The sequence below is a fragment of the Pelodiscus sinensis genome, chromosome 3 (assembly GCF_052426305.1).
Source record: "Pelodiscus sinensis isolate ZL-2025 chromosome 3, ASM5242630v1, whole genome shotgun sequence".
In the NCBI taxonomy this organism is placed as follows: Eukaryota; Metazoa; Chordata; order Testudines; family Trionychidae; genus Pelodiscus; species Pelodiscus sinensis.
The window spans coordinates 123,786,513-123,813,072 of NC_143054.1; the positions used below are offsets into that span (position 1 = coordinate 123,786,513).

At 45.0% G+C, this 26,560-nt stretch overlaps 2 protein-coding genes across 9 annotated transcripts in view; one reads left to right on the plus strand and one right to left on the minus strand.

Annotated features, from left to right (window-relative positions):
* Nucleotides 1-1,534: 1,534 nt before the first annotated feature.
* Nucleotides 1,535-26,452, minus strand: DYNLT2 (dynein light chain Tctex-type 2). 3 transcript variants are annotated; one of them, XM_075924690.2, is made up of 4 exons: nucleotides 26,123-26,452; nucleotides 4,911-5,129; nucleotides 3,408-3,566; nucleotides 1,535-2,676 (listed from the first exon to the last, which is right to left on the minus strand). In XM_075924690.2, the coding sequence occupies exons 2-4, from the start codon at nucleotides 5,103-5,105 to the stop codon at nucleotides 2,566-2,568; spliced, it is 465 nt and encodes a 154-aa protein (XP_075780805.1). In that variant the 5' UTR covers nucleotides 5,106-5,129; nucleotides 26,123-26,452; the 3' UTR covers nucleotides 1,535-2,565. The 3 variants fall into 3 exon arrangements, with proteins under 3 accessions (XP_075780805.1, XP_075780804.1, XP_075780802.1); XM_075924689.2 differs by lacking the exon at nucleotides 26,123-26,452 and adding an exon at nucleotides 9,073-9,206 and having other exon boundaries at nucleotides 3,408-3,563; XM_075924687.2 differs by lacking the exon at nucleotides 26,123-26,452 and adding an exon at nucleotides 9,073-9,206.
* ERMARD (ER membrane associated RNA degradation) overlaps nucleotides 9,143-26,560 on the plus strand; it is a 32,862-nt gene continuing 15,444 nt past the window's right edge. The window contains exons 1-8 of one of the 6 annotated variants that reach the window (XM_025184066.3): nucleotides 9,143-9,370; nucleotides 16,618-16,786; nucleotides 17,412-17,551; nucleotides 18,111-18,212; nucleotides 20,505-20,594; nucleotides 22,135-22,232; nucleotides 23,093-23,229; nucleotides 25,138-25,252. In XM_025184066.3, coding sequence (XP_025039851.3) covers nucleotides 9,161-9,370; nucleotides 16,618-16,786; nucleotides 17,412-17,551; nucleotides 18,111-18,212; nucleotides 20,505-20,594; nucleotides 22,135-22,232; nucleotides 23,093-23,229; nucleotides 25,138-25,252 — 1,061 coding nt within the window. In that variant the 5' untranslated portion in view covers nucleotides 9,143-9,160. The other 5 variants (XM_025184065.3, XM_006121981.5, XM_006121982.5 and 2 more) reach the window with 5 other exon arrangements.

The following is a 26,560-nucleotide window of genomic DNA, read 5'->3' on the forward strand; positions in this document are numbered from 1 at the left end:
TAAAAGTACTGCATGGGATTTTTTCGGGGGAAAAGGCAAAATGCCACATTTATTGGTAATACATACATATAGCAGTCAACACTTATATGCATATAATACAGTGCACACAGGCACACACCCACCATGTCTTGTTTTTATCAATAGTTGTTCCACCTAACTGCTGGCCAGATTAGTTAGGTCGGGGAGGGTTGGAGCTGGATCAATGCTCCCATGTTGACTGCAAGATGCCTTAGATGTATAGTGTCTTCCCTCTCAGGCAGAGAGTCGTCATATACATATGCATTTACTGGTCTAAGGCACCTTCTTCTGGGTGTTTTTAATGCTCCCCCATTCACCTTCAAAGAGGGACCGTCCAAAAGCAGGTGTTTGCTGCTTCCTCCCGAGGCATCCATAAGTCTAGTCTTCTTTCAGTGAACCCACTTCACAGGTCCCATGGTTCTTATTGTTCTTGAATCTGGCTTCCACCTTTCTCCAACCATCATACCCTCAGTCAATAAGGGCACCTTTGCCTTTGAAATGTAGCAAGAGCCCTCATGTGGGAGTGTGATTGTCATAAGCATAGGCCCTTGGGAGGGACGGCAAAGTTAAAAATCAAGTAAATGTATTAAAAACCTTTGCTCTTCCCCGAATCCCATCCTGTGGCTGCCAGCAGCCTTCTGTCTCCCCTCAGCCTCTCCCCCCGCCCAGCCACAAGGGACCTTTTCACTCCCTTTCCCTGCAGTGCTGCACCCAAGGGCACGGGGCTACTTACTCAGTCTGGTGGCAGGCAAGATGGTGAACTCCTGTCCTGTTGGCCACTCTCTTTGTGGTGTGGTTTCAGTATAGCCTTTCCCCTGTGCTCACTGCCCCCAGTGACCACTCTCAGCATCGTGTTCCTCCTTTGTCTCACCTCCCTTTCCAACAGTCCCAGGCTGAGCCTGACCCTTTGGCACCCTCTATCTCTCTGGCGGCATTGCCTTCTCATATGTCCCTTTCCACTGGCCACAGGACTCCAACAGTTTGGCTTAGCCCTTCCCTCAGGACTAGCCTGATCCTTGAAGGTTCCAATTGACTCCTGCTGTGCTTTGCAGCACCTTTTATAGGCCTTCCTGGCCCCTGATTGGCTGGTTCCTCCACAGCCTCTCTAGCTTCTTGCTCTATGTCCTTTCTTGTCCTCAAGGGCTGATCTGCCCCGTCCCATATGCTCTTTGGCAAGATAGGAACATGTCTATCACTCCACCAGTTAGGGAACCCTATCACGGAAAAGCCATCCACTATGTCCTGCATAGTTCCCAGAATCACTAACCTTTATAGTGGAAGGGTATTGACCGCCTTGGCTACTTGGGTCACAACAATCCCCACTGTAGATTTCCCTACTCCAAATAGATTCCCAACTGACTGGGGCTATTGCCATGTGCTTCTTCCATGGTCAGAACAGGTCTCATTCTGGTATTCCTGTATATATAAAGCCACCCTTGTTTTGTGGTATAAGGAATTAAAGTACTATTTGATATTATCAAGCCAACAGGCATTTTAGCAGAAAATTAAAACAATGTTTTATTCTGAAAACAAGTAATATTTATTTTCTTCTGAAGTGTTATAATGGAACAATGCCATTAAAATAATAGCAAATTTAAGTCACTATTTAGTTAAATATAGCTGCAGTTCTAATATTCTTTGTAAATTTTGTCTTAGTCATTCTTTTCTGTGTACCTCTATAGATATATAGATGTATTGTTGTGATTAACTGTCAATTACATATCTATCACCTGAAATTTCAGGTTGTCACTGAATGGATTTTACAGCTCTTCTGGCCTGCTGTCATTAGGAACCAGTGTTATGAAAACAAAAATCATTGAGTCCAGTATATACAATATAACAGCCTCTAGACAAAGGACTATAAAACAGTTGATGTTTTGTAATTTTGGGGGAAACTTCCTGGTATCAGTGAAGTCAATGATAACACTCCCTCTGACTTCAAAAGGAGCAGGATTGGGACCGTATATGGAATGTTCCAAACTTCAATATCCAATCAAAAGTTTAACTGGCACAAAAAATAACAGCTGATTATAGTGGGAAAGTTATTTAATCTAAGAAAAACTTTTAAAAATAAGCCACATTACAGTGGCTTTCTTCATTACTAGATCTCTGAAGAGATTCTTGCTGTAGAATTGGATGAATATAACTACAGCTGAGAGTATTACTTTTCTGTCACAAAGTCATATCAAAGCACAGAATATTTTCCTTTTTTGAATGGAACTGTCACTTGTCATTTGTTGGGATACCTATTCTTTACAACTCATGCAAAGCCACAATGGGCACCTTGGAAAATGTGTTAATACCTGTCATAAGTGCACAAACACAGCATTAAGACAAATGTATACAGTATGCAACTATCCATATATATTTTTGAAAAAATTATAGAAAAGAATTGGAAACATTAGTTTAAATGTATGTGCATTTCAAACTATCAACTGTTTTTAACTTAAAGAAAGTATTCTAAAATAACTATAACTTTATGAAGGTTTTTGAACAAGCACACAATATAGTGATGACGATTCATAGAGGCTGGCTGCTTTCAAAAAATTATTCATAATAACAAGCAATTATCAAAGCCAATGAAACAAAGGATTCTGTTTCACATTTAGCTGAAACCCAGTTGTCTCTCGCAACATCCCAGACCCATCTGCTGGAGATCTGTGGGGGAGAAAAAAAACAAAGTACTAACAAATTGATTAAAACAGTACGTCTGTGTCTAGACTGGCCAGTTTTTCCAGAAAATCAGCTGCTTTTCCGGAAAAGCTTGCCAGCTGTCTACACTGGCCGCTTGAATTTCCACAAAAACACTGACGATCTCATGTCAGTGTTCTTGTGGAAATACTATGCTGCTCCCGTTCAGGCAAAAGTGCATTTGCGGAAAAGCGTCCGTGCCAATCTAGACGCTCCGTTCCGAAAATGCTTTTAACAGAAAACTTTTCTGTTAAAAGCATTTCCGGAAAATCATTCCAGTCTAGACATAGCCTACATGTTTAAGGAAGTATTTTTCAGATTATAACTTTAGAACATGTAGCATTATATAGAGCTAGGGTGGACAATAATTTTAGGAGGGCCAGGACACATCCCATGCTCCCCTGCCCACAGACCCTGATTGGCCTGGGAGAAGGGAGGCTTTATCTGCAATGCTTACTCAAACAACTCTTATGCCCTTTTCACGCTGACCAGCAGTATTAATCTGCCCTGGTGAGGTGACTCTCCTATAGTCCATTAAGTGAGACACAGTAGCTGAGCTCTCTGTTCCTGTGAGTTCCAAGAGGTAGGTCACCCTAAAGCAATGCACACCTGGACCATTTAGAATATGGTGGTAGGCACAACAGGACCCCAAACGTGTTTTGTGAAAATATTATGAATAAGCTAATTTGTTTACTCACATTTATTGCCTGACCAGTCTTTTCCACAATTAGGACAGTTACTAAGTACTTATAGCGATCAAAGCCCATGTCTTTGACAGCTGTTAATATTTCTTCTGAGATTGAAGAACACAAGAAGATACTGGTGTCACCATTATAATTGGTTTCTTGAAGTCTCTGCTATCAAAAGATTTTTTTTTAAATTGTAATCTCTGTTTTAACAAGCTTTTGTATAAAAGCTATACAGTTATAACTGGCTGGCAGCTGGTTACTTCTAGCCGCAGACAGTGCTCCACCCCTACTCCCAACCCACCTACCATGGTTCTGGAAAATCGTTATAATGTCCTAGATATGAGAAATAAGGAATCATCCCCTAAGGAGGAGGAGGAAAAGCCATGTAACCTCAAGTCTGGGAGGTCTGCAGCCACCATTGCAAGAGGAAATATAGGGTAATGGTGGTTGGAGATTCTCTTTTGAGGGGGACGGAGGCTCTGATCTGTCACCCTGACATGACATCCCAGAAGGTATGCTGCCTGCCAGAGGCCCATATCCAAGATATTACAGAAGGATTGTTGAGGATCATCTGGCCCCCTGACTACTATCCCATGCAACTCATCCATGTTGGCATTAATAATACTGCCAGGTGTGACCTTGAGCAGATCAGAAGTGACTACAGAGCTCTGGGAGTACAGATGAGGGAATCTGGAGTGCAGATGGTGTTCTCTTTGATCCTTCTGGTCAAAAGTAGGGGGCCAAACAGAGACAGATGTATCCAAGAGGTGAATGTCTGACTGCAAAGATGGTGTCACCAGGAGGGCTTTGGCTTCCTTGATTATGGGGTTCTGTTCCAGGAAGAAGGACTGCTAAGCAGAGATGGGCTCCTTCTATCAAGAAGGGGAAGCAAGTATTTGCATACAGATTGGTTAATCTACTGAGGAGGGCTTTAAACTATATTTGACAGGGGCAGGTGAGCAAAGTCCACATGTACGTGTAAAACATGGAGACTTGGAATATGAGTCAGAAATTGGGATGGACATGAGCTATAATAGCAGGGAAAAAGGAGAAACAAGGAAGAATCGGGGGCACAAAATCAGTATCTTAATTGTCTGTAGACAGCACTCCCTCCTTCCTGTCCTTCACTCTTTTCACTCCCCCCTCTTTTTCTTGGCGGGGGAAATCTTTTTACTCATGAACAAGCACTTGAAGAAACTTCAATTTTCATCTTCACTGCTGGTGCTCAGCAAGTGCTCTACAAAAGATACTTATCTTACACGATAGAGCCTGGGAAGAGCATATGGATGTATGTATTAGGATGTTAGCATTGCATTTGCTTATTAAGCCTCCAATTCTGCAAACACTTATCAAGAGATTGGTGCTGTTCCATTGGTGCTAGTGACCAATATGCTTAACTGTATAGTAACTTTAAAATAGTCCCAACATTATCTTTGAGGGACTAGGATCTAACTTTGCACTAAAATTAAATCTCTTACATACAGACAACTTAAACAAATAAAATTACTCTACCGTTAGTATTTGTTGAGCTTTGTTTCTTACTAAATTAGCTTCGAATTTCCTATAAGGCTCCATTTTGTATGTATTGGCATATTTTATTTTTGCCATGCTAGCTTTCAATGAAAATATTTCACTTTTCCCAAACTCTGCAAAAGACTCATTGTCCATTGGTTCCATACCGTGAACTTCATGGCTTGAACTTCTCATTCTCTCTTTTACCACCTGTGCATGCTTTAAAAAAAAAAAAAAAAAAAAAAAAAAAAAGCTCAGTACCATGCTTTTGTACTTGATTGTTAGAAGTTTTTTAATGACACGTCAAAAAGGTATCGCTAGAGGGAAAGACTTGAATTTTATTTGGAATCATTTTTAGGATATATCTGAAAAAAAATTGACTGAATTTTTCATATCTGTTATGGATAACTAAGGAGTGCTGCTTGCTATCTGATGCTTCTGGGAAAAGGGCACAAGCTATTCATCTCAGCTTTGATTCTGCTTCCACTGAAGCCTATGTACATTTAGCAGTTGACTTTAATGCAGGCAGAATAGGGCACTCAGGGCAATTTTGCAGAGAAGAAACCCTCAAACAACTGGTCAATAAATCCTTTTCACTTTCTTTCAAAAGTGTTGGAAGGCACAATCTAAATTAGGTATGTCAGAGACTCGTCCACTTTTTGATAAGCTCTGTGGGGGGTAGGAGAGGTAGAGGCACAGCAGGAAACTGTAGGAGAGGGTACTGAAGCAGTCTCCGCTTCTGCTGTGATTCTGCTTTTGAAACATACATTTCAAAAACAGAAGCCCTGCAGAGAACTTGGGGCCAGCGGGGGACTTATGCTCCCTTTTGAAATGTACAAGAGCCCCGCCAGGACTCTTGTACATTTCAAAAGCTCAGGTGCTGCAGGGAGTGTGGGGCTAGCAGGAGTCCCCCTCTGGTCCCATGTTCCCAATGGGGCTTCCTTTTGAAATGTACAAGAGCCCCACTGGCAAGAGAAGCCCTGAACTGTCCAGAATCCTGAGAGAATCCCCCATCCACCACCAGAGGAGTACCAGACAGGGACTAACTGCCTGGCCAACCTGAACAGTTTCAGCCATGCTGGCCAGTGTACCCCAGCCTGCCTCATGCAGCTCCAACAGCTGGTCAACCCCAGCCTTGCCGGCTGCCTCACTGATCCCAGCCTCAGGCTTGCCCCAGCCAGTCTCAGTCCAAGTCCAAAGAACTGGAAACACTGCACACCTGCCTCCTCTTCTCACTCCCCCCCCCCCCCCCCCCCCAGCCTGGAACATTGATCTTTTTATATGTGCCATGCTGGTTATGAGGCAGCAGAGGATATAGTATCTGTTACTCAGAGTTCAGGGAGACGACTGATGAACCCAGGAAGCTGAATCACAGATACCACTGACTCGGCTGCCCCAGAATCTGCATAACACATAATCAAAAATCAGCAACCCAGTGTGCTGCAACTCCAGCAAGTGAAGGAAAGACTCTTCCCTGGCCTATTATACCCCCTGCCCATGAAACTCACTTTGGGATCTGAAACTGAAGAAATTCTCATTTTTGTTTATCTTTATCATTAATAAAGATCCTGCACAGCCAAGTTTTGCCCTCAGTTACACTTAGGCTGTGTCTACATTGGCAAGATATTGCACAAAAGCACCTGCTTTTGCGCAAAAACTTGCCGCCTGTCTACACTGGCCACGAGTTCTTGCACAAGAACACTGATGTTCTAATATAAGAAATCAGTACTTCTTGCGCAAGAACTATGACGCTCCCACTCAAGAAAAAGCCCTCTTGTGCAACTGTTCTTGCGCAAGAGGCCAGTGTAGACAGGCAACACGAATTTCTTGCGCAAGAAAGCCCGATGGCTAAAATTACCATCGGAGCTTTCTTGTGCAAGAGAGCGTCTACACTGGCACGGATGCTTTTGCGCAAAAGCACATCTCTCGTGCAAAAGCACATGCCAGTGTAGACGCTCTCTTGCGCAAATACTTTAACGCAAAAACTCTCGTGTTAAAAGTATTTGCGCAAAATCTTGCCAATATAGACGTAACCTCTTATAAAATCATTCTCTTCAACAGGCATAACTGAGGGCAGAACTAAGGATGTTAAGAAGTGGGTAATAGGCTAATTGTGAAGTCCATTCAATATCTATCAACTACATAATTAGTCGATAAGGGGAAGTGCTCTGTCCTGGCTCTTGCTGGGTCCAGGAGCTACCTCTGCTACAGCTCTGCAGTTTAAATGTAGTAGGAGCTGGGCACACAGACAGCCTGGCTCTTACAACATTTAAAATAGAGCCCCAGCAGTCCCAGAGCTAGCGCAAGCTGTGACTGCTGAGTCCCGGCTCTTGCCAGTTTCAGGAGCTAGCTCTGGGAGTGGCTCTACCTCCCTTGCCCTCTCTCCCCCACATATCATGGAACTTTTAAGCCACTCTCCCCAACACCTTGCTGCTCCAGAGGCAGCAAAGGGGCGGGGAGAAGTGAGTAATTACTCTACTACCCAATAAGCCTAGGCTTATTTGGTTAACCAGTTTAAACATAATGCCTCGCAGGGGAGGAGGGAGGAGACTTCATGAACTCCCCGATCTCCAGTCTCAACTGACCTGGGAGCAGGGGAGTAGCTGGGCACTAGGGGAGTGAGGTGTTTCATCAGTGAGAGTTGGAGGTTTTTTTTTTTCCCCCGTTTCTCAGTTATGTGGTCCCCTACTGATTTTTATATGGGTCAGCATCCTCCCTCTCTCTCCCCCAACCCCAAAAAAGTTCCCCACTCCTGCCATAAATAAAGACAACGTTGACACCTTTTGTGTTGGATATAATAGTTTACTTTATTTAAAAATGAAGCCTGGCTAACAAGCCCCCAATTGGGACCCAGTCCCCATCTGGCAGCAGCATCATAACACTCCTGCACCCTCCATACACACCAACCCTGAGCCCATCCTACAACTGAACCCCCTGCCCTGAGTCTCTCATACCCCTACATCCCCAGCCCCCTGCCACAACACTCTGGTACCCCCCATGCCAACCCTGGGCCTGTCATATACCTGAACCCCCTGCCCTGAGCCCCTCATACCTGCACATCCCCAAACTCCTGCACCCTGAGTCCATCATACACCCAAATCCCCTGCCAAGCCCCTCATACACTCCAACCCAGAATCCTGCACCCACACACTCCAACCCAGAATCCTGCACCCACACATCCCCAGGTCTCTAATAAACCATCTTGCTAGTCTTTAAAGTGCTACATAGTTCTGTCTTCCAGTTCCCTGCCGTAAGACTGACAGAAGACAACCTGAATTCTTGCATGAAGCTGGAGTCGAGCAGTTAGGATGTAAACGTCAAAGAAATGTGCAAAAAGATGCACCACTTGATCTGAATTTTGACATAGTTTGGCTCTTTGGTTTGAAACAAGTTCTTTTCAACAACCATGCATCACACCTCAAACATACTCACCAAGGAACACAAACTTGCAATCAACTCTGTTGCCAATGCTGTCCACGTAGTTACACAATCACAGCATAAGTCACAACATTAGAGGCACATACAACTGCAAATCCTCTAATGTGATCTACGCCATCAAGTGCCAGCAATGCCCCTCTGCCATGTATAGTGGCCAAACTGGACAGTCTCTACGACAACGGATTAATGGACACAAATCAGATATTTGAAATGGTAACACAGAGAAGCCTGCTGGGGAACATTTTAACTGGTCCAGGCACTAGTCAATGGATTTAAAGCTGGCTAGTTACTTACAAAATAATTTCAGGAATCAGCTAGAGCGCGAGTCTGCAGAATTGGCCTTCATATGCAAATCTGACACTGTCTCTCATGCCTCGAACAAAAACATGAACTGGATTCCACACACCAAAGCGAAGTATCTTTTACAGCCCACTCTCTTAACCGCATTTAGCCCAGACACGTTGAATTGAGAGGGGTTTCTCCTCCCTCTCTCCCCTTTGCTCTCTCTAGAGCTGTCTCTCTGTGCCGCTTGCTGGTATCCGTCATCACCTGAAGCGGGCTGCACCCACGAGAGCTCACGCTACGAGCGATGTCTATTAGTTTCGAAGGTGCTGCCAATGCCCTTCTTGCCCCCACAACAGGCCGCCTTCGCCTTCGCCGCCGCAGTCCCGCCCCGACACACCAATGAGCCCGCGCCCCCGCCCGCGCCCTGCCGGCCGCTCACGTTGTCTTTCTCGAACATGCTCAAACGCCGCTCCGTCTTCGTCCCAGAGGGAAAGCCGGGCGGCTTCGAAGCCTTCGCGTGCTTGTCCATGGTTTCCGCCTCTGCCGAGAAGAGCCGGCCCGGCGCCTTCCCCCAACCGCCGCCCAACGGTCACAAAAACGTTCCGGCTTCGCGCGCCACAGCCCGGCTCAGGGCGCAACGTCAGAGCGAGGCTTTCCCCCGCACGTGCTGTGACGTCACGGCGCGCCACGCGTCACTGGCTGTGGGCTGGACCGGGAGGAAGGCGGAAGTAGCCAAGGTAACTGCGCGCGGCCGGGGAGGGGGCGGCGTTGCGGCGCCTCTCTCGGAGAGTTGGTGCCGGGCGGGCGAGGGGAGCTGGCGCAGAGCGAGGCGCCGTTTCCATGGATCGAGCTACCCGCTGTCCGCCTCGCGGGCTGGGCGTGGATCCCTGCCGGGGGTTGGCTCCGGTTGGAGCCCGGACCCGGGATAACGGCTCCTACTGCCCCGAAGCCGGCTCTGTGCTCCGCCCCGCGCCCCGGTAGCCGGGTCTTTTGCGGGGGGGAGGCTCCCTGCGAGGGGAATCTCCTCGGCGTTTTGTTTCTTTACTGCTGGCTGAAGCAGGGACGTGAAAGGCTACACGGTGAACGGAGACTTCCCGTTAACCAGACCTTAAGCGCTAACCCCCCTAGCGCGCCGCCCGGGCCCTCGGCGGGACGCCAGCCAGTTAACCGGTTACACGAAGTAGTTTAACTTTTTGCTCTGATACTTGCACCCCTAAATGAGAGCGGCTCAGCGGAGGTCAGTGAAACAGACATTAAACTCTTCGAGGCACTAACAGGCAGAGCCTAGGACGTGGGGATATCACCCTGACTCTTAAAGTGGGCCAATTTCAGACTTAGCGGTGTCCTAGTCCTGACTTGGTGTATAAGGGGTTTAAATCACTTTTTAAGGACATTACACTTTGATTTACATTGTTAAATGTTACATTGACGTGGCCATAAGGTACAGCTTTTATTTGTAATTTACCCAATAAAGCTGCTATGTCTGCAGTGTTAAATATGCTTTTTAACACTGTCATCTAGTAGTACAGAAAGTTAATATTTCAAGAAAAGAAATGTACTACCTCTGGCTGGACAGTTTCTGAACTTGCCATATGATTAGTGTGTGCTTTTAGGTATTTTGATAAGGTCAATAAGTTTCTTACAGCGAGGGTTCAATTCTTCTCCAAGGAAGTGGCCCATTTGTGTCTTGCTCACTTGTTGAGCCAACCTTAGAACAACACACCTTTCGGAGTGTCTTTCGTCTGGGTTTTTGTTTGTTTGGTGTGTGTATGTTCTTCCTTAAATTCAACTGAACATTCTGGGGATAGATAGGCCGTATCCCCAATGCTTTATCAGGTATCTCTTTCAGCAGAATGATTAGCTTTGTAGTGTTGAGCATTGCAGCTGCAAAGTTATGCTTTAATTACTGTGTACTCACTCTGGACTTGCCTGTGTGTCAGCAGCATATTCCATCATCTCTCTATATAAACAAACTTCCTGTGGGATGACAGTGGGATGTCATGTGTCACTCTATGTCCCACAGCCTCTTCTTCTGCCTTCAGCCTCCTGGCCTCCCCCTTCCCCGGTGTTCCGATGGGAACCATGAGCCATGTGGCCCTCCCCCATGCTCGGGTGAAAGACTCACCTGGCCCAACACCCTGGCTGCTGGAGACAGATGGGCCTGCTGCTGTGAGGTCCTGTGGCCTGGGGGGAGAGAGCCAGGCCCAACTCTTCCCCCCCCCCCGCCCTCCCCCCCATTGGCTGTAAGGAGAAAGCTGGGCCTGATGAGGCCGAGGGGAGAGAGCTGGGGCTGGCCTGGCCTGGCCTTGCTTCCCCATTTCTGGCGGAAGGTAGGCCTGACCTGGTGTAGCCTTGGCTTGGCTCTTCTCCCTGCCCCTGGCAGCCAGGAGGAAAGAGCTGGGGCTGCCAAGGTTGGGGGAAAGGGGAAGAGCTGGGGCTGGCATAGCCTCTGCCCTGCCTCGCAGTCGTAGGGGGGTTGGGCGGCAGAGTCTGGCCTGGAATGCCTCCCTCCCCTCCCCCCATGGCTGGGGAGAGAGCTGGGCCTGGCGTGGCTTTGGCACGGCGTGGCTTCGGCCCAGCCTCTCCCAGCAGGGGGGAAGGGCTGGGGTGGCCATGGCCTCTTTTTGGGAGGGGGGGAGGCGAGCTGGGACAGCCTCGGATCCTCCCCAGTGGCTGGGGGCAGGAAAAGCCAGGTCCACCCTGGACTTTCTGCAGTGGCCGGGGGGAAAACTGTGTGCAACCTCACCCTTTCCCCCCTCCCTGGAGGGCCCAAGAGCTGAGGCCAGCTGGGGTGTGTGAGAGCAAGGGCTGGGGTGGCCTCGGCCTCTCAGGTGGGGGTCAGGGGAAGAGGTAGGGCCAAGGCAGCCTTTGCCCTTGGCCCTCCTTGGCCAAGAGAGGGGTTGGCGAGAGGAGCGAGCAGGGGGGGCAGCCCCCTAGTGTATTGTAACAAGGCACTCTAAAATTCTTTCCCAGTTTATTGTGGGAGAATTTGTCTATCTTTCAGAGGGAACTGTAGGAAAGCATTGGAGAATTAGCAGCACGCTAGTGTGATTTTTTTTGCTTATCCTCACAGTAAAGTGTGTGGCTGTGTCTACACTGCTCAAAAATGGCTGCTCTTGCACAAAAACATGCCGCCTGTCTACACTGGCCACATGTTCTTGCGCAAGTAAACTGACGTTGTACTGTAGAAAATCAGGGCTTCTTGCGCGAGAACTCTGACTCTCCCTCTCAGGAAGAAGCCCTCTTGTGCAAGAGCTCTTCCAGAAGCGGCCAGTATACACAGGCAACATGAATTTCTTGCGCAAGAAGCCTCTATAGTTAAAATGGCCATTGGAGCTTTCTTGCGCAAGAGAGCGTCTACACTGGCATGGATGCTCTTGCGCAAAAGCACATGCCATTGTAGACACACTCTTGTGGAAGACTTTTTGCGCAAGAACTCTTCCGCAAAAGAGTTCTTGTGCAAGAAGCTGCCAGTGTAGACGTAGTGTGTGGGTTTTAGCTAGAGTTAAAGCAGAGCTTGGACTCTTAAGGGTTCATCTACACTGCAGTGCTTCACTCGAAATAAGCTACGCAAATTGAGCTACGTCAGTTGCGTAGCTTATTTCAAAATAGGGAGCGTCTACACACACTTATTTCGAAATAGAGCACTCTTCCTCCAACTGCCCTTCTTCCTCGTACAATGAGGGTTACAAGAGTTGGAGTAAGAAATCCTCCAGCTTTACAGTATTTTTACACTATTTTGAAATAACTGCCTGCTGTGTAGACGCAGACTAAGGTATTTCAGAATAGCGCTGGTTATTTCAAAATAGTGTTGCAGTGTAGATTAACCCTTACTCAACTGTGGTAAAAGTCTCAGGAGGTAGCCATGTTAGTCTGTAACTTTAAAAAAGCAATGAGTAGTCCTGTAGCATCTTAGATACTAACTAACTATACATATACAGAGATGAACCTCTCTCATCCAGGACTCCTTGGTCTGGCAATATCCATGGTCCTGCAGGACCACGGATGTTGCTAGACCAGAGAGCCCCAGCTGCAGAACTTGAGAATGGCTGGGAGCGGAGCTGGTTTAGTTGGCAGCAGCTTGCAGGGGCAGTGACCTGGGGGTAAGAGTCCTGGGAGCAGCTGCCACACAGCTGCTTCTGGGATTTTGAGGAACCCTGGGAGTAGCTGCTGCCACAGTACACAGGGCTGGGAAACCCTGGGAGTAGCTGTCCTGCAGTGTATGGGGGTGGGGAACCCCGGGATCGGCTGTTCCGCTGGGTGGAGCCTGGCAGCCCCATGATCAGCTGTCCTGCTGCTCAGAGGACCAGGGAACCCTGGGAGCAGCTGCCCAGCAGGGCATGAAGTGGGGAACTGTGGGAGTAACTGCCACTGTATGCATGGCTGGGGAACCCCAGGAGCAGCTGCTGCTGCCACACACGGGGCCTGGGAACCTTGGGAGCAGCTGTCCCACTGCACGGGAGGCCGGGAAACCCTGTGAGCAGCTGCCGTTGCCACGCATACAGCTGATGAATCCCAGGAGCATCTGCCACCTCACGCAGGGCTGGGAGCAGGGAGCAAAACCATGTGAGTGGGCTGGGGGCAGCGGACCCAGGTAGGTGGACAGGAGATCAGGTTTTTGGATTCTCCCAGGGCAGCTGCCAGGAGGAGGAGCCCTGGGAGAGCCTGGATGCCCAACCTCCTCTGGTCCAGGAAATTTCCTTGTTTGGGACTCCAGTCCCAAGGGTGCCAGATAAGGGAAGTTCAACCTGTAGAATCATGAACAGAACCCACTTCCCCATATGAGCAGAGTGGAGAGAAAAGGGGGGACTCTCACAATTTATAACAGAAAAAGAAGGGGAGAGGGGAAGTACCTGTCAATTGTGGTGCCAACACTTATGAGGCTAAATGAGTGGTCTGGAAGTATCGCAGACTTAGCTTTTGCTGTCAGTTGGGTGTTGAATGTAAGGAAATCAGGTTTAATAATGGCACATACAGTTCAGATCTTTGTTCAAGCCATGAGCTTGACGCTGCCCCTGTTTCTCTCCTCTTCCCCCTCCCCCGCAAAGCATGAGTTAGTGCTGCCCGGGGATTCTATTGTCCCCCCCCACACACACACACCCCTCGAGTAGTTGCAAACTGGCTGGCTGGTAGACACTTTCATGCAGTCTGAGCACATTTACCAGCCAGGCAGTTCGAAACTACAAACCGATACATCTAATACAACTTACCTAATGAGAAAATACCAGATATATTATATGTCTGGTATTTTCTCAGTTTGTTTTTTATGTGTTTATATTTTTGGGCTGCAAAAAGCAGTACTGAAAAAAAAGGGTTCCAACTAAAGTAAAATGTTTGGGAAACCCTGGTCTAACCATCTTTCTGTCTGTCTTACAGTCCATTTATCCAATCCATATTCCTTAACTCGCTGGCAAGAATGTTGTGGGTGACCATATCAAAAGCTTTGCTAAAGCTGGCACTGGGGGTTTTGGGAGGACCAGAAACAACTTATTTGAATATTCATCATTTGATTAATAAATATGCAAATGAACATTACCAGTCCTCCAAAAGTTCGTGAATGGATTTACTGGTCCCCGTGTCAAAAAGTTTGGGAACCCCTGTACTACAGGACAAACCCAACAAAGAAAGCAACAGAATGCCACTAGCCAGTATCCACAGTCTCCAGCTAAAACCTCTCCTACGCATCACGGATCTACAACCTATCATAGATGACAATCCCTCTCTGCTTCCCATGGCTCCCCTTGGCTGCAAATGGCAAACTGTAGCTAATGGGAGTTGCGAGGTTCTGTGCCTGTGGAGATGGTAAGTAAACAAACCGGAGTGGCCAGGTAGCACCTTTCTCGGAGTGGGCCCGCGGACCGCTTAGAGAAACACGGCCTTATGCTAAACCAGAGGTGGGCAATGATTTTTGAACAGGGACCACTTCAGAAATTTTTAAGTGCCCTTGGGCTGCCCCAGAAGGAGCAGGGCCTCAGGCGGAAGGGGTGCTTCCCCACTGACACACCCTAATTGGTCTGAGGGAGGGAGAGAGTGCAAAATCTCTTCCTCTCCCTCCCCAGAGAACTGCCAGCTGTTCTGAACAGCTGGCGGTTCCCTCCAGGTACCCATGCCCCTGTCAGTGGGAGGAGACTTTGCATGCTCCCACTGAATACCTCCAGGTCAATCAGGGCCTGGGGAAGGGGAGCACGTGAAGACACTCACTCCCTGCCCCTACCTTGCAAAGGAAGGCCATGCTTAGGGTGTGTCTAGACTACAGGATTTTTTTGAAAAAAAAGTGGCCTTTTTTCGAAAAAACTTCCCCTGCGTTTAGACTGCTGCCGCGTTCTTTTGAAAGTAAATTGAAAGAACATGACACTTTTTTCGACCGTGGAAAACCTCATTTTATGAGGAAGAACGCCTATTTTTCAAAAGTGCTTTTTCAAAAAAGGCGCTATGTAATGCAAACTGTGCTTTTTCAAAAGAGAGCATCCAGACTGCCTGTAGTCTAGACGCTCTTTTTTGAAAGAGGCTTGCAGTCTAGACATAGCCTTAGAGTCAACCACTAGCTGAGCAGCAGCTGGTGGTTCACTTTTAAGTGCAGAGCCCCTTGCAGGGCGGGAGGAGAATTCACGTGCTCTCCCTGCCCCCAAACCCTGATTGGCCTGGGGACAAAGGAAACACGTAAAGTCTTCTCCCACCCTGCCCTTGTCCTGCACCCCTTAGAAACGCTGCACCCCTCACAGGGCGGGAAGAGACTTTGCGCACTCCTTCTTGCCCCCAGGCCTATCAGGGTTTGGGGGTGGAAGGGAGTGTGTGAAGTCTCCTTGTAAGCGCCATGCACAGGGCAGGGCATAAGGACACTTTGCGCGCTTCCCCCCGCCCGTGGGCCCTGATTGCTCTGGAGGTGGGGGGAGTGGCAGGGCCTCTGCAGGCTGGTTCAACTCGCTTGGTGGGCCATATGTGACCCGCAGAAGCCCTTTTACCCACCCTTGTGCTAACCCATGTACCTAATTATTTATGATACTTCTGAAATAGAAGTCTGTTTCAGAGTCACTATTCTTCACCCAAGTAATGCTTGCTGTGCTGTCAAGTGGCTATAGATGGCCTGCCAGAGAACTATAAAAAGAAATCTTGGGCCCTGATCTTGTAGCTTCCTTATATTGGACATTGGGCTGTGACCTATGGAATTAATTCTGAAATAATTTTTGCAGCTCTAAAGCTAACCATCTCTGCTATGAAACTGATCTAAGAACTTAGTTCATGTCTGTACGTATAGTGGTCTTTTAAACTACACTTTTATTTTTCAATAAATTGTAATTTAGAGACGAATAATTGGCTGTAAGCATATATTTGGGTAAGATCTAAAATATTCATTAACCTGGTGGGTAATGCATCTGATCCTTTGGGATTGGTAGAACATTTTATATGATTAATAAGAATTTTTCATCCTCATCATATTTGATTTGGATGTCTGGGTAACAGCCCAGGGCTGGATTCTTTTAAGGACACTGTGTTTTGGCTTCTGGTTAACCAGTCTTGTTAGGGTTGCCAGGTGTCCAGTTTTGAACCAGACAGTCCAGTATTTGAGCTATCTGTTTGGGAAACAAATTGAGAAAATATAAATGTCTGGTATTTTCTAAATAAGATGTAATGTAGATTTTGATGTAATGTCAAGTGTGTCCGGTATTTTTGTTGAAACCATCTGGCAACCCTAAGTATTGTAGAGAAGCTATTTGGTTACTGGCTTGGTGGATCTTATTATTAGAAATAACCTTCAATTTTCAGGCTTGTCTGTCTCCTTCTTTGCAGTTTCCCTTAATTGATCAGTCTCAGAATGCCTCACTTGGAATCCTGGTCACAAGAGCTTAATGGACTCTAGTTGGTTCAACATGTTGAACATCATTGTAAACACATGCTTTAGGTTAAAGCATCACTATGTAGTAACTTTCTTGTTTTATACTTTCTTTCCTGGTAATAGGAAGTACCCTTTGTTTTGTGTTCTTAGATGTCAATAGCTGAGCCAGTCGCCACCTGTCTTTCCCCTGCAGTGCATTATATGGTTTGCAAACTTGGATTTGAGATAAAAGAAAGCCTTTCTGTTAATAGTATCGTGTATGAAAATGGTGAAGTGTGTTGGAAAACAATCACAGAGCTCGTGTATTGCCTTGAATCAGGTTAGTATTTACTTTAGATCTATTTTGTGTCAAGTGTTTGAAAGCAAAAACACAGTACAAGTCAAGGTAGACCTAGCATGGTACAACATGCAAGCATGGTTGTTGTTATGGTACAACAACTAGTGCATCATAGTTAGGTTGTGTTACAGAATTTACTTTTAAAAAAACACTTTAAACCTTCATGGCGGGGAGGGGAGGGACTTAAAACACAAAACCTTACTGAAACAGGAAAAAACAAAACAAAATGTATACTTTATAAATCTCTATATATTTGCATATGATTGGGGGAAACATCACTGAGAAACACCTGGAAGACTTCATTTCCTCTAACCATATTTTTAAAACCAAAACAGCTTTTCAGCCAGTTCACATCCCTAATATAGATAGGTACTTTCGGTTTGTTTTCCATTGTAATTTTTTGTTCATTTCCCATCTACAATAAATGTCTTGAGGAACAGTGAACAGTAACGTAATAATTCTGAAAGAACAATTTGTGTAGGATGGGAGGGGCTTTTGATTTTTAAAACATAGCCTGAGAAGAACAAGTTTCATATTGCATTGGATTTGAGACAATGGACCTTTTGAACTTCAGTTCTCTGACCATCCTTTTATTTTTCATTTTAAGATCAAAGTGTGGATTATATAAAAAGTGTGCAGCTGTTAGGACCTTTATGCGAATCTGTTCATTTGCATCTACAATCTCTGACAATGGAACAGTTCAAATTACAATACTTATTGTGGTTCCAGTGGACAAACCATACAGAGGTACGAAAACTAACATTGGCAATAAATATTTCAAATTGTGCAACTGCCTGAAGAATTTGGAACCAGATTACACAAAAGTAAACAGCAAAGCAAATTACCCTCTGTAGCCTTCAGAATTGTAACTAATTGGCATCCTATTAAGTAATAGGATGAGAACTGTGCTGAAATATGTTCACTTACTGCTTTTGTTGATTTGTTTTATAATTACAATTATCTATGTTATCACAATCAAACCTACTAAATATTTTTGGCCTGTAGATGGGCATAGGACTGTGCTTTTCGTTGAAGCCCAGTATGTATGTTTGCTTCTTTTTATGGATTCTTCTTTTGTTGAATTGTTTTTGTGTCAGAAATCTCTAGGTGATGATCTTGCCAAGTGTTTCTGCCATCTGGCCTCCTGGATAGAGAAATATCTATAGATTTGCATATGAGTAGGGAAAAAAATCACTAAGGAAACACTTGGAAGACTTCATTTCCGCTAACCATATTTGTAGGTGTTTGATAATTTTCTTTTTGATAATGTGAAACACAACTTTTACCTTCTCTTTTGGCCTCACAGCTACTTCTGGAAGTTTTTGCTGCACTACAGAGCACAGAAGCTACAGCAATTGCACTTAGCTTAATGAAACTAACATCATGTCTAGAGCGAGCCTTGGGAGATGTAAGTGCAAACAGTTAAGGTTGTGCTGTTGTTTTGGTTCAAAAAGCTAAGGACTGTGCTTGTGGATTTTATACAACAGAATTTTAATTTCAACTGTATATGTTAATTTCTAGGACAGTCTCTAAGACAGGGGTGGGAAACTTTTTTTGAGTAGGAGGAAAAATCAATTGAGAGCTACACACCAAAACCTCCTCACTAATGTGGCCCTGACTGAGAAACAGAAAAAAAGACATCTCACTCCCCTCACACTCGAGCCCCAGAGTCTAGGGGGGCCTGAGCTAGTTGATTTTCTAGACCCCCCCTAGGCTCTGGGGTGGGACTAAAATGAGGGGTTCAGTGTTTGGGAAGGGGCTGCTGGGAAGCCAGCTGGGGTAGAGGGGTCTGGATGGGAGGGAGCGTGGAGGGGTCTGGGCAGGAAGTGAGGTGCAAGAACAAGCAGGCTGTGGGTGGGGGAAGGAAGTCTAAGTGGGTGGTGGGGTGCTGGAGCTGGCTAGAGGTGTGGGTGGTAAGGTGCATACATGAGGCCGATCGGGTGTGCTTACCTGTGTCGCTCACCAGGGACACACACGACTCCATGCCTTCCACTGCTTCTATTGGCTGTAATTCCTGCCAATGGGAGCAGTGGGGAAAAGCCTCCAGGCAAGCGACTCCCTGCACTGTTGTTTCCCCAGCTAGAGGGCAGGAGAGTGGCAGCATACAGAGCCAGGCAAAGCCTGTAGGCCAGATCGAGCCTTGGCCTGCCCTGATCTGGCCTGCGAGGCTCACCTCCCTGCAGTTGGGGTTCACCACCTCTTTTCTAAGATATAAGTCTTGTATATTGCCTTGAAATCCAGGTGTCAGCTGGTAATTTCAGTTTTTGACCTAATTACAAAGTTAGATGAGAGACACTAATATAATTAGTTATGAATATTAGAACAGTAAAATATTTTTTGTGATTTAACACGTTCCCCCCCCCCCCCCCCCGCCGCAACATTTTTCTTTTTATGATCTCTTCACTAATTGGAAGCTTTGTCTCCAGGTTTCTTATTTTATAACATATTATAGAGTGTTGGGCTGCTTGCAGAGTCAGTTTCTCATGAAACTGAAGGAATTTCACTCGATTGGCTTTGCTTTTCATGCATATTCCTTTATGTTGCCCATAGGTTTAGAATGATATTGTTCTACATTGTGGCCAAAGTGGCCTCTTAGAACAAGGAATGATGTTGTGGCTTTTGCCCTGTATTCTAAAATTTAATTTCTTGTTAATAAAAATTCACAAGTCCTTGCCTGTGTTCCTGGAATAATGTCTAGAGAAAAAAGGGTCACTGTTTGAAGAATTCCAGTCTTGGCAAACTGAAAAATTACGCATATAATCTTGTTTGTAAATGTGTGGTGGTTCTTTATGGAGTCAGTAATTACATTTGACTCTCATAACAGATCTTCATCAAAGTAGTAATTCATGAGCTAGATTAGCCTGTTCCAGTAAATGTGCTATTGGATTATTTGCTGAAACCCACTATCAAGTCCCCTCCACACACTAAGGATGTTAACTAGCGGTTAATTTACTAGTTGAGTAGTCGATGGAATTTCCATCGACTACTTGACTAGTCAATAGACATTTCCGCTTCTTCCTTTGAAATGTACAAGAGGCTGGGGCTCTTGTACATTTCAAAGGAAGAATGTGGACCTCTGTGTGCAGTCTGGGGCCAGCGGAAAGTCCCACTGACTCCGGGCTGTACATGGGTGTGCCAGCTTTGAAATGTACCAGAGTCCCCAGAAGGGGATCTTGTGCATTTCAAAGTGGAAGTGCCCTCATGGAGCCTGAGGTCAGCAGGGTACGGCAGCAAGGAGGGGGGGGGGATCGACTAGTCAACTGACTATCCAATAAGCATAGTCGACTAGTCTTTAACATCCTTACCATACAAACAGGCATTTTTTGTACCCTGCATTTACTCTACTAAGCTTCTTGCTATGCCTCCTCCTCACCAAATTCTTGCTTCTTTGTAGAAATAATTTACCTTTTAATTTCTAGTTATTCAGAATGCCTTCTGTCTAGTACTGAAATTAGCATAGCAATGGAATCAGAGAAACTGCTTATGTAAGATTCTGTGATTTACGTTATTTGATTCATGATAGTTTCTTATTCCAATTTGTCCTTTAATCATCTCATGAAATTTCAAAGTAGGATTTTTAAATGTTTTATTAGCTGAACTGAGTATGGATGTAGAAATGAAATAGTTGTTTACCTAAGATATGTAAATATATATTGGGTATAGATATCTTTATTTTACAGTATCCCGCTTTTATTTGTAGGTTTTCTTATTAATTGGTAAGGACTGTCCGTTCCTTTTAAGAGATTTGCTTGCATCTCAGGAGCTTGCAAAAGTCTTTGGACAATCTGTGGTGAGTGTGTGGTTTTTGAAATTAGTTCTTACTGCACTGAGGTGCATTGTCCTTTTTATTAGATGATTGAGTTCTAAGCAAAATACAACTTAAGTTGAACAGGAGTTTGTAAATATTGTAGTATTTACATAGTTGATATCCTCTTACAAATATTACTTACAACAATTATCTTGTGGAGGGAGTGTTGCAAGAAGATTAGCTAAAATTTTAATCTTTAATGCAGGCCTGATGTCAAGTGGGAGTAGGGCTTATAGGGGAAGTTCCCCAGAGCCCAACAATTCTAAAGGGCCTGGAACTTCTGGCTGCTGTAGCAGGCATGGCAGCATCGGGAGCCCCAGGCTCTTTAAATCACCGCACGCTCAGGGTGGCGCTCAAAGGCTGGCTACCGGGGATGGGGGGGTCAGCATGGTATGCTCTGATATGTGGCTGTTCCTAGCCCCTCCTCTCCACCCAAGGCTCCGTCTCTTCTGGGAGCATGGAGTCTGCCCCTCCTCCCCACTTTGCTCAGGGATCCAGCAAGTCTGTCAGCTCCCCTGCTGAAATGGAAATATGATTTATGGTGATGTACATACATTGAATCATAGAATCATAGAATAATAGGACTGGAAGGGACCTCAAGAGGTCATCGAGTGCAGCCCCCCGCCCTCAAGGCAGGACCAAGCTCCACCTACACCATCCCTGTTGATATTCATCCCAATTGATATTCTTATAGTCTCCAACTAAAAAATCTTCATAGATGAGGTACGGATGTTAGAGTATAGTCATCTTGGGCTTATTGGTTAATCCTAACGACTACATGCATCCTCTCCCCCTCTTCCCTTCCTCTCCCCCGCCCTCCCCCCGCGTTGCTACCGCTTTATTGCCCCAGTTCCCATTCCACCTCTGTCTTTGAAATGTAGCAGGAGCCCCGCGGGGCTTTTGCTACATTTCAAAGGCAGAAGCGCTGCAGTCGGGACCCGACATGAGCAGAGATTGCTTCAGTCTCCACTCGCCCAGTTCCTGCTTCACCTCTGCCTTTGAAATGTAGCAAGAACCGCAGAGGGCTCTTACTACATTTCAAAGGTGAAAGTGCTACAGTTCCCCTCTGTGCCGCTGCCTTTTAAATGTAGTAAGAGCTGCCTGTGACTCTTACTACATTTAAAAGGCAGCAGCACAGAGGCTGCTTGTGACTCTTACTACATTTAAAAGGCAAAGGCATAGCCAGAATTGCAAGCACCCCCCCCCACCTTCCTCTTCTCGACTAATCAAGTAGTCAAGATTAGCTGATTAATCGAAATTGAACATCCCTAGTACAAGCAAAAAGGGGTGGTTGGGGGTGTAATCTCCTTTTAGAGTTTGCCATGCATCACTAGTGATTTTATTGTTGTGGCTTTTGTTGTAAATCGTGATCAATCACCTTGATGAGGTTAAGCTTATCAAGGAAACTTGTTGAAGATGTTAATATAAGTTAGTTTCTAGTCACATTTTCTAGGAAGAGAAAGGCAAACCAACATTAAAATATATATTTGCTTATGCAACAATTTTTCTCTGTCCCAATTAGATGAATGTACTAAGAGTATTCATTGGGTCTCCATGTGGTCTAAATCTCCGTAACATTTTGTGGCATGGATTTGCTTCCCCTCAAGAAATTCCTGCAAAGTAAGTTACCAGGGAAGTGTTTCCAAATATCTTTCTTTCCTGTCAGGCTGCAAGTGATAGAGGAGCATTTATCAGAACCATCACCTCTCTTGAAATTAAAAACTGGTATATTTTTCCTCCACACTTTTCTGGCTGTTGGTTTTCAGAACAATCCCCTTTCTTATTCAGCCTGCTCCCAAGAGAGTATTGCAAGCCTAAATGAAACTAGTAAACAGAATCTCTTTTTGAGATTGTATGAGGAAAGGCTGATAGGGAGCGCAAGGCAGAGTGGAGACAAAAACTCATGGTAGTACTTCACTACTTAGCTTTGTAAAAAGCACTGCCATGGCCATTGGTTTTCCCAGATCTGCTCCAGACATGTCTCCATTGATTAGTCAAGTTTCATGTTGTGTTTGGAGGAGTGGGGAATTCATTCAGGAGTTGGTTTTGCTTTGGTGTTAAACTTTGAGTTTAAAATATTGAGCTGATACAAAAGTGAGTGAAGCAAAGTCAGTGCTGTTTTTGGGAAACCTGATGCCCTGTGTGTTGAGAAGGTGATTCGAGCAGCAGTGGAAATAAGCAGGTACAAAAGGTACAGAAATGGGACAGATAGAAAAGCCAACAGACTCAGCTAGCAAATGGGTTTTTATAATTCATTATTTTCCTTCATCTAATCAGATGTAAGGTGGTGCTCTCAGGTGACAGGGAGACCCTCAGGTGACCCTTTTTATTAGCTCTGCTGTTTTAAAAAAGCAATATATGTCAAGATCTTGTACATGGAGATTTCTTCAGAATGTCCCCAAGCCACAAATATCAGTTTTTCTGGTACATATGTAAAGTCTCTCTTCTAACATATTGCAATGTTGTGGTATTTCCCCTAGATATTGCTCTGTGCTGCTTTTTTTAACTGCAGGATTGGGCCAGTTGCTAAGGAGATTCCTACTGCAAACTGAAACCATTTTAATACATCGCCCTTATATAGTCTTCCCAAATGTAGGGGAGTTGGACATTTTTCCAGGCAAGTATCTAATTGTTACCAACCTGTGACATTTTAAGATTGGTTCCTGAATTTTTTTTAAATGCAAAACTACCATTGAAAACAATGGCTGTTCCACAGCTAGAGGATTGAGCTCTGAATTAAGATATCTGTGTGTGCCACTGTTAAAGGAAGAAACTAAATTGCAGAAGAATGTTGGCCTTTTTTTTTAAAAAAATGGAAGAGGAATATCTTCCAAAATTTGAGTTGGGCATAAACCCCAAGAAGTTTAGCTTTCTTATAAAGAGTATAATGCAGTGTTTCTTAAACTGTGTTCCGTGGTACACTGGTGTGCCACTGAGAAGAACGGAGTTCAAAATGGCCATTCTTAAAGGGGCAGGCGACCCTTTTTTTTTTTTTTTGGCTCAATAACTTTCCCCCCGACCCTCTTTACTTTATTTTTTTGCTCAACAAAAAATCCTTGGTGTTCCTCATTAAAAACAACTATTTTTTGGTGTTCCTCAGTCTTAAAAAGTTTAAGAAACACTGTTATAACGCATACTCTGATCTTTTTTATAATGAAAATACAATCTGTGTAATAAGAATCTCCTACTTTAGTTCTGCAAAGTTTTTAACTCTTTGCAGAGTCAGTGTGCTTCATTCACTTATGTGGGATTGTGATGGGCTTCATTTTGCAACCAACTGGAGATCGGTCCTGAGGAAGGGCAAAACTATTACTCCCGTAACCCCAGGGTTTCTGCCAGAGCAGAGAATAGTTTTTTTGGGTGGGGAGAAGGCAGTTTTCTCTAAAAATCTTGTTAGTAGATGCTGCCTGTGGGAATCTCTTAAATTTCCCAGTTAGGGATGTAAGAGTTTAACCGGTTAACTAATAAGCTGATGCTTATCGGTTACCATTAACAGTTAAATTCTGCATGGGCCTGCCACTTCACAGGGCTGGCGGCCCTGCCATTAACCATGTAATTGATAGAATTCTGATTGGTTATATGGTTAATATTTGTATTCATTTTTTACATCCCCGCCCCTAACTATGTCCCTCCTGTAGCAATGTGATTGTGAGTGGCACCAGTATTCCCCAAGGCCTTGGTTAGTGAGCATCATGGACACTTTGTACTACCTTCATTCTTCTGGTGGACCAGGACGAAGCCTCTCAAGGCAGAATCCAGCTCAACATTCAGGGCCTCCTTAATATTGTGAAATTCTACAGCTGTTTAAGAATTTGTTGTTTACCCCCATCATTGTGCTTCAGAATCTAAGCTTTCTTTTTAGAAAAAAATATTTCTAGCCCTTATGATTACAGAAAAAATCATAATTTGAGCCTCATGCAAAGCAATGCAGTGATGTCTGTGTGTCCAGGTTGCCTGACACAGAGGCTTTGACAGGTTTGAAATGCTCCATTTATCATGATGAGTTGTTAACTGTTATTTTTAGTTTTCAAGCTGAGGAACATAGAAAAACAAAAATGTAGGAACAGCATGAAATTGAATTATTACAGTAGCACAGGGTTACTATATTGAGGCTTAATGAAATTAAATGAAAAATAAAACCCATATTTCTAAATTTATTTGAAGATGATGCAGAACTTCCACAATAGTGGAACAGAACTCAAGTCGATATTATGGTAGAGTACACTAGTCTTGCCAATAGACAATAACCAGTATTTAAAATTCATGCTTTATTTTAGTCTATCATGTACAGCATCTCACTGATAATATATCTTATCACTGTTCTTCATTTCTGAGCTTTAAAATATTTAACTGTATAGTTTTATTTAGTTGAAGTTGAAAAACTTAATAGAGTATTTGAATAGCTATTAAGCAGAAATAATTTGCATTTTTGAATGAAGGTTTGTGAACAATTCTTCAGTAAATTTAACTCTCTACATTTCAGTATATGCATTTAATTAAAAAACCTGTTTTTGCTAATTTGTAGATCTTAATCATGAAGCACTTTCCTTAACTGAAGAACTAGCAAAGATATCCAGTTTTGTGTTAAAAACAATGTTACCATTTTGGGTTGCTGCACTAACAGCTTTCAGGCAACATAGGTAAGAGAATTGCACTATCACATATTCTTTTTTTCTTACTAATCTCAGAATGACCTTTTGACTATAGGCATTTGTTATTCATGGAATAAGCTGTTGTCTTGCAAAACTTTATGAATCAGAAGCATTAATGGCATCTAAACGTGTTAGACTAGTCTCATGCAAGTGTACAATTCGTGGACCTGGAATTCAGTTTTGCCTCTATTTGCATAAACCCTGCTTTCATTAGAATGCAGCATAAAATCAAAATTTAACATTATGTAAGCGGGGGAATGATCCCGCTATTGTGGGGAACTTTCCTGGCTTCTATACACCCGGGTGAAATGAACCAGCGAAAGGATCTGAGTCCCCGCTCCCACTTCCTTTACCCCACGGCTCCCTGATCTTGAGGGCTCCCCCTCCACTCTCCTGAGTAGCAGAGCCCTTGAAACCCCAACAAGGCTGGGCCCAGGTTTCCTGGGGCTTAATCCCTGACCTTGTAGTCACTAGGGGCAGGAGTTAGGGTGTCCCCACTCCGAGGTGCTCTCTTTATACTGCAGGCCTTCTTGGCCCAGTGATCACTTCATAAGGTTCAAAGCAAATACAATTTATTAAACAACAACTGATTAAAGAGAAAAGAATAAGACAAAATGAGAATGGTTAAATGAGAACACCCAGCCTTGCTCTGTAGCACAGGGACATCAAAACAGCAGTCTGCAGGGTGTAAGGTCAGTCCACAGTCTCTTTCTTAGAGGCCCTGGATATGCTGCAGGGGGGGCTACAGGCTGGACACGCTAGCTGTGGTAGTGACCACACAGTCTCAAGCTTGAAGTGGCCAGACCCCTCTCCCAGTCCAGAGCCTTTCCCCACACTTTGCTGGTCCCAGGTGCTCACCACATCCAGCTGCAGGCTGTGCTGCTTGGCCAGTTCCAGCTCCTTGCGTTGCTTCTCTGTTCCTTTTGGCTCTCTGAGCACTGCCAGTCTGCTGCTCAACACAGGGTCTGCTCTCCTTGAGTTGTGTATGCCTGGCTCTGCTGCTGCAAAAACTGCCCCTCAGCACAGCTTGCTCCTCTTAGCAGTCTCTCAGCTCTCTGTTTTTGCAGGACTTCTTCACACAGCTTGTACTCCTATTTCAGCTCTCTGTCTTTGCAGGACCACTTCTGCACACAGCTTGTTTGTTCAGAGAGAGAGCGCCAGAACAATCCCAGCTCACAGGGAGGATGGGGCCTGGCCTCTCCCCTTCCTCACTGGCCTGTCCAACCTGTCAATCAGGCTGAGCTGGAGTGTTGGCTGCTTTCCATTGTCTCTGGGGTCAATCAGTCTCATGAACGC

What these genes read in the sequence shown, in the direction of transcription:
- DYNLT2 (XM_075924687.2), bottom strand. Translation starts at nt 9,162, where the DNA reads ATGGACAAGCACGCGAAGGCTTCGAAGCCGCCCGGCTTTCCCTCTGGG. An exon ending in GCATGTTCGAGAAAGACAAC is followed by an intron (nt 5,130 to 9,072) that starts GTGAGCGGCCGG and finishes TTTTTTTTAAAG; the next exon opens with CATGCACAGGTGGTAAAAGA. An exon ending in AGACTGGTCAGGCAATAAAT is followed by an intron (nt 2,677 to 3,407) that starts GTGAGTAAACAA and finishes TCTCCCCCACAG; the next exon opens with ATCTCCAGCAGATGGGTCTG.